General features: G+C 35.5%; 1 protein-coding gene across 1 annotated transcript in view; it reads right to left on the bottom strand.

The window, feature by feature from the left end:
* LOC106467719 overlaps positions 1 to 7,124 on the bottom strand; it is a 13,348-nt gene that overhangs the window by 2,227 nt on the left and 3,997 nt on the right. Inside the window, exons 2-3 of the mRNA XM_022395907.1 lie at positions 4,124 to 4,517; positions 2,763 to 2,921 (exon numbers count right to left, since the gene is read on the bottom strand). Coding sequence (XP_022251615.1) covers positions 2,763 to 2,921; positions 4,124 to 4,517 — 553 coding nt within the window. The remainder of the gene's footprint in view (positions 1 to 2,762; positions 2,922 to 4,123; positions 4,518 to 7,124) is intronic.

Here is a 7,124-nt window from a genome sequence, read left to right as displayed (position 1 = left end):
AAATGAACCACTTAGTAGTAATTCTAGTATCTGAGAAAACATTTCAAAAATCATATATCTCCATAACTCAATAACTGAACCACAAACAGTACTGAAACTGATTCCAATAACTATAGAAACACCCATAAAATGACTGCACATACTCATATGTAATACCAACAGACATGTTTACAACATAAGTGTCCCAATTCATTAATTAGTAATCTGTGCATCTGATGTTCAAATGCAATAACAATGTTACCTCATGGATGTTTGGTTTTCCAAGATATGCTAGCAGGACATACACATATGGAATACCATTTACATTCATTTGTGACTTATTTCCCCTTACTTGTTAAATCCTATCACTGCAGCACAAAGTACGTAATCATTTGAAAGTATAACTATGACAATACTGTAGTCTTTAGACCAAATACTTACCACATAGCTATATAACAAAGTCATATACTTAAAATCAAATGTGACCAATACATCTGCCATGCTCCAACATTTTCTACAGTTTTTAATTACCAGTTTTAAGAAATTCATATTTGCCTTTAATTCAACTCACATCTTCATTTGTTAACTTACTGATATGACATTTAAACATAACATAGTATGTAGATATCAATAAACTGCAAGTGTAGTACATGGAACTAAATAATTGTGCTTAATACTTAACTGGTAATTCATTGGCTTTTTTGTTTGATTTATGTTTCTAAAAGAAAGCATATGAGATCACTTGTATGTATGAAAGTTCAAACTTTAAGCAGCATTTAAACACAAGTGTATTTCCTCATGTACAGTGAGGGAGTCATGCTCTTAAACAGAACAGAAATAGAATCAAGCATTGATAAATCATAATCAAAAAAGTCCATGTTTGCCTGTACTTGTTTTTTTGTGGTGTCAACTATAATGGATGAATCAACCCAAAGCTGGTGGTATATGTTGATAGTTCAGCTGCTGGTGTTTGTGACTGTCTACAACAGTTAGTATACTTTACTATTGAATATTGTATGCATCTTGTGTTGGTCTGACTATGTACTGACTTATGTTGTACTGAACAATGTGGAATAGGAACATATCATTAATTTCTATGGTCTGAATATGTGCAGTTTTCAGCTTGGTAAAGCAAGCTATTAGGATGATTTTGTTTTCATTATATTTGTCCCTTTGTTATTCTCAAGTAGATAATACCTGTTCTGCCCATGGAAAATATTGCTGCAATACTACACATTGGGCAAGGATGTTGACAGCATCATCCTTAAACAGTAGTTCAGATAATATCTCAAGATTTAGGCTTCACCTATGTTTGAATAAGAATGACCAGTAATATGTTTAGCACTAGCTGCTCTGGGTAAATACAACACTTCTTACAAAGTAAAGAACACTGGCTTTGTTCAGTCTGATACATGGTTTCAACCTGACTAGCAAAGGTGATTGTCCAATGTCAATAAAGCAAGTACACACAATGTGTTTGTTATTTACACAATATGATAAAGATAGTTAACTTCTTGTTTCACTTTATGTTTAGTATCTTTATTTCATTCATTCTCATGACTCTCGGTTACTCAGAGATATAGCATTGCTTCACAATTGGTATCTTAACCAAACCTCCTGTTATTAAACAGACCTATCCCATTGCTCTAAAGTTAATTCAGATTAACCTGGATATACCACAGGGTGGGTAGGAAGAAGAAAATTTTGATGCCATGATTGCGGGATATGTTATTGTGAAATTTGCTATTTTTGCTGAAGTGTGTGCTGCCCTTTACTTGAACTCTTATGCTTTAAATGTAAAAAGGTTTTTTAGTTAACAGAAATGGCATTTTCCACAACTAGAAGGACTTAAGACCAAGAGGGAGAGTCAATCATTGAAGGAAAATAGTATTACGAGAGAGGGGTGTTGGGTCTAGGAAAAGTCCTCTCCTGGATTTCTGACTTTTGCAGCATCTGCAAAAGTTCCTGACTTCAATTTCACTACAGATGATGACTCAGGAAGAAGAGTTGCCAATGTCTAGAGTATCTAGAATTGTCTGTCCATGTTCTTCCCCCTGTTCTACAGCAAGAAGTAAATACAGGGGACTGAGCATCATCATGGTTGTGTGGCATCTGATAAGTCTGAGACCTTGTCAAGAAGTACAAGTTGATTTTTTATATCAGTGCAATTAGCATCATTTGTAAACATGCCCTAAAAGTTACCACAGCGTTCAAGTGTCTGAAAATGCCAAAGAGGAAATAAACTAATTTGTTATTGTTTATTTGGACTGGACTTTGTCAATAAAAGAACACTGTTACAACAATAGTAATGATTTGACAAGTTCTTAATATCTAACACATTTACTTTTGTTGTAAGATATTTATTATACCTGCAACTCAGAAACATGTTTATTGTATACTGTTTCCCCTTCCAACAGAATTACAAATATATCTCTATTACACTTTTTTTTAGTAAGTAGACTATATCAAAATCAGTTTATCTCACATAGCACCTTGGTTAGAATGATGAAAAAAAAACAGTAAGCCACGACAACAATAAAATGAAAACATTTTTTCCCATATGTTCTGTTAAAATATCTATATCACTATTGTATTTAGTTGTATATGTTTACAATATCATATGCCTGGTGATTTTTCAAGTTCCTCTATATATCACTTAAGTTCTAACGCATGTACAATATGACAGATGCTCACCAAGAAATAACTAGTGATGTTTTCCTGAATAGTTATCATTTTTTGGTAAAGTTACAAATTACTATTACCACTTTCTACAATAGAATTACCTGGGCAATTGGTAACTTGGCAAGATTTTGTTTCTATGCTGGAGCCTTCACAGTGGAAAGCTTTGGCACATAATCTGTATCGGCTACGAACTCCTACTCCACATACAGCTGAACAGCCAGTCCAAGAACTCCAAGATGTCCAAACATACTGATTTCTCACTAACAATATTAAAATAGTAATTCTTATACATTTTGCAGTAAAGTATTTGTATCATGTGCTGTGCATAACATTTTACTATGAAACTATGAAAACAATAGTCCAATTTAAATTTAGCAGATAAAAATTAAAATAAAATATAAACCTAATACACTAAATTATGTAAGCATAAGTAAGAGATTACATGTAAAAGATGAATTATCATAACAGCTGTAAAAACTTCTTTCCCAGAGAAGTTCAATCTATATATATATTAGTGTAACTGTTAAATTGTTCCTACAATGACAATAATACTTTCTAACTCGTCATGTAAAAAATTACACCCTTCAAAGCCCTTTGTACTTTTATGCTCTGAACTAAAAGACAATTAAGTACCATTATTTAATGAAGTGCTTGATGTATACTTAGGTCTTAACATAGTTATCTCTGTTCTGTACCTCAAATTTCATGAAGATCTATGGAAATACCTCTATCATCTTTTTATAAACCTTTTGGAGTTCTTCTTTCTTTATTAGGACACTAAAAACACAAATTTTTACAAAATATTGTTCACTACATTGTCTCCTTGAAGTGTGAATTAATGAGTCACTTCATCAAACACAATAGAGTTGTACTTTTGAAATCTAAATTTTTCATTCAAGAAGGACCTACAATTGTTGTTAAATTTCTCTAATGACATCAAGTAATTCCATTCACTTGATTATACAGGATAGGCTTCAATAACTTACAAATTACTTTTTTAGTTCTAAACTAGATAGTTAACTTACTTTTAAATAGAAATTATTAATAATCACTAGCTCATACAATATTATAACCTCTTACATATGAAATGTCCTAAAACTTTAATTTAACCATCAATGAAATCATGGAATAGGAATTTAACTTTTTTAACAGTGAATTTTAAACAATATCATTCTTGGTTCACATACAATTTTGAAAGAACCAACCATGACCAGTGAACACAGAATAATGATGTTGGTAGTAAAAGGGTTACAGATCAGTATCAAATAAAATAGTTAAGAATTAATCCAGCTGTAAAAAAAAAATTTCTTACTTTCTGGCACACTAAGAAACATCCATATTGCAGAAAAAATTTATTTAAACAATGTGGTTGAAGGCAAATTATTCTTTATTTTTAACTTTTTTTTTTTTCCAAGTTTTGAAAAGAATCTGGCATGTAATTAAAAGATCAAACCTATCTTACCAGCATCTAAGTCATTTGGTACACAGACATTTTTTATGTCAAACACTGCTCCATTTCTTCCCATGCTGACATAAGTGAAACAGTATATTTCATATCCAGAGAGGAATATATCACATGGAAACAAAGATGTGTAACTTCCTACTTTGATCTTGCTTTCAAAAATATAGTCTGTTCCAGTAATTACTCCTAGTTTCTGTGAACTACCAAAGACTCTTATTAGGTCTCTACCAAGAACACATCGTGGATAATGGTATTGGACGGCTACTCCTCTATCAGGGCACGAAGTAAATGATATGTTTGGAACCTTCAGAGAATAACGGGTACTCCAAATTGCTTGGATCCACTCGCTTTTCACAAAAAGAGGATTATAATATGAAATTTGTAAGACTTGGATCTGTATAGAGATTCAAAAAAAAGAGAGGGATGAAAAATTTGGTGAATTGAATTTAGTTTTGAAACACAAAAAATTTTTATTATGTTAATACTGTTAAACAGATGATAAAACATAAAGAGAAGTTCAAAGACTGATTAATGTTACCCTTCACTTGTGTTGTTGTCACATGTGATGCATAGTATAAATGATGATTATAATGCAATAATTGTAACTGGCTTATTAGCATATAAAAATAACTTATCATTTGCCTAAACTGAAAATGAATTTACAAACATACTTACCTCCACTGACAATAATAGCTATTTCTCAATCTTCATCTTTGCCATCTAATGTTGTGTTCGCTTGCTCCAGTCTTTATATACCCCACTCGACTGCTCTTGGCAATACCTAATTTGTAAAACTTTACACAGGCCCTCTATGTAGGTACTGTATATAAGCACTGTATGCAGACAATAAAATCACTTTTTTGAAACTTACCACATTCCGGTCACTAACACCGGCTCTTAGTGAGGAGGAAGAAAGGGAGAGAGAGTGTCAGTGGAGGTAAGTATGTTTGGAAGTATATTTTCAGTTTAGGAAAATGATAACTTCCAAAACATACAAACCTCCATTAACACTAATAGCTAGAATCCCACATTGAGAAGGCGGAGGGGCCGGTGAGGACAGAGATCATACAGAAAGCATCTGCAGAGAAGAAATATGTAGCACGGGAAGTGGTATCAAAGTGGGAAACACTGCACTACATCCAGAACAGGTATGCTTTTCACCCAGAACTACAGAAAATTGAAAAGGGTGGAATATAATACAAGTATGATGATACAGCCCCGGCCAAACAGCCTGAAGAAGTCCAAAAGGCAACACCCCAGGTCTGGATCGACAGGATCATATGCCATACTCCACCAAAGTCCAGAACTCATCCAGTCTGGATTTACAAACAGTTGTCTTTACTCCCCCACCAAGTGGGCAAGGAGAATTCCACTTACCCGTGGAATTAAGGAGAGGATGTGGAACACTGTCCCACCAAAGATGGGACTGTGGTTGGATTTACGAGGAGATAGTGGACCCCCTGCATGAACAACATAAGACCTGACAGTGTTTATAAGAGGATCCAAGCACCCCCCACTGGATAGCTAAGCATCAAATCTGGACTAGTTTTATGAGTTGGCTCTCACATAGGTTGGTCCTGCTCCAACCAACATCTGAGAAAAAGCTTCCAGGGACCCAAATAGGAGGGTCCCCAACTTCGCCCTCTTCTCTGAGAGTGGAGAAAACTCAACACTCTGAAGGTAAATCCTATGTCCACCACCCCAGCAACTGGGAATTGAGTGTGGTAAGGACTCCTGAGCTCCACTAGTAGAAGTAAGGAGGGAACATAAGCATTGGGAAGTCCTGAGGAACAGGTCTCCGAAGACAGTGCAACATGTGAACCACGTTCCCTAATTTTTAAAAGCAAACTGATCTCGACTGATTCAGCTCTAAGAGACAGTGCAACAGGTGAACCACGTTCCCTAATTTTTAAAAGCAAATTGATCTTGACTGATTCAGCTCTAAGTCAGTAGGGACTGGCAAGATCCCCTTTAGCTTTACTCATTATAGTCCATGAGTAGCAGTTCATTAGAAATATTGTAATATGATATCACCATCCAGAATTGCATCCAGATGGTCTTATGGAACACTTCATCTGGACAAAACCCATAGCCTCCAGGAACCGATATAAAGGTTGCTAGTGTGGAATTTAAATACAAGCATACCTGACTGGGCAACACTCACCTCTGAGTGAGGTCCAAAAAATCAATAGGGATCCTAGAAGAGAAAAGAACAATAACTGTAAATCAGATAACACGTTACTCACCACCCTGTTAAAATCTAGTAGAGGTAGTTAACACAACCACAGGGGGAAGACGAAGTCCCTTCGAAGAGAAAACTGCCAGATCATGAAGGTAATGAGATAGGAACGTGCTGGAAGAAGTCCACATACCGGCATGCAAAATATCTCCCGAGAAGAAGGATGGAAATGATTAACAGAACCAATGGAATAAGAAGTGGAAGGAGGGGGCCTTGAGACACGAGGGGATGAACATGCAGAAATACAAGTGGAGGTAGAATAGGGTCAAGCAGCCAAAGATGATAAATAAGTCCGAAGAAAAGGCACTTCCCGTAAATCTCGAAGGGCAGAAGAAGGTAAGTGAATGCCCTCCAAAAATGCATCACGACTCAACAAGTCCCGGCAACAGATCAATCACAACACCAAGGGAAGCCCTGAAGAGGATAAAGATGTCATAATAGTGACCAGTAAATGGCCCAGTTCATCATCAAATTGTTGAAGCAACTGGTGATATGCTTCAGACAAAAGTTGAAGGGAAGAGAAGTATCTTAAAACAGTAGTAAGAGTCACATGAATCTGCAATAATTGTGACCTGTTAAGAGAGATAACAGGTTCGCACCTGGCACCCCATAGATCCAACGATGAATCCAACCTTTGAGTGTTCAAATATATATCATCCTGACGATGATATGTTGTTGAGATAAATGGGGGGGGGCATAGCAACACCTTCATGTAATTGGTTGCAAACCTCTCTGCATGCACATCAATATCAGGAGAAGGAG

Source organism: Limulus polyphemus, unplaced genomic scaffold (genome assembly GCF_000517525.1).
Source record: "Limulus polyphemus unplaced genomic scaffold, Limulus_polyphemus-2.1.2 Scaffold2717, whole genome shotgun sequence".
Lineage (NCBI taxonomy): Eukaryota > Metazoa > Arthropoda > Merostomata > Xiphosura > Limulidae > Limulus > Limulus polyphemus.
Note: the sequence above shows the minus strand (reverse complement) of the source record. Positions and strands in the feature narration are given on the sequence as shown.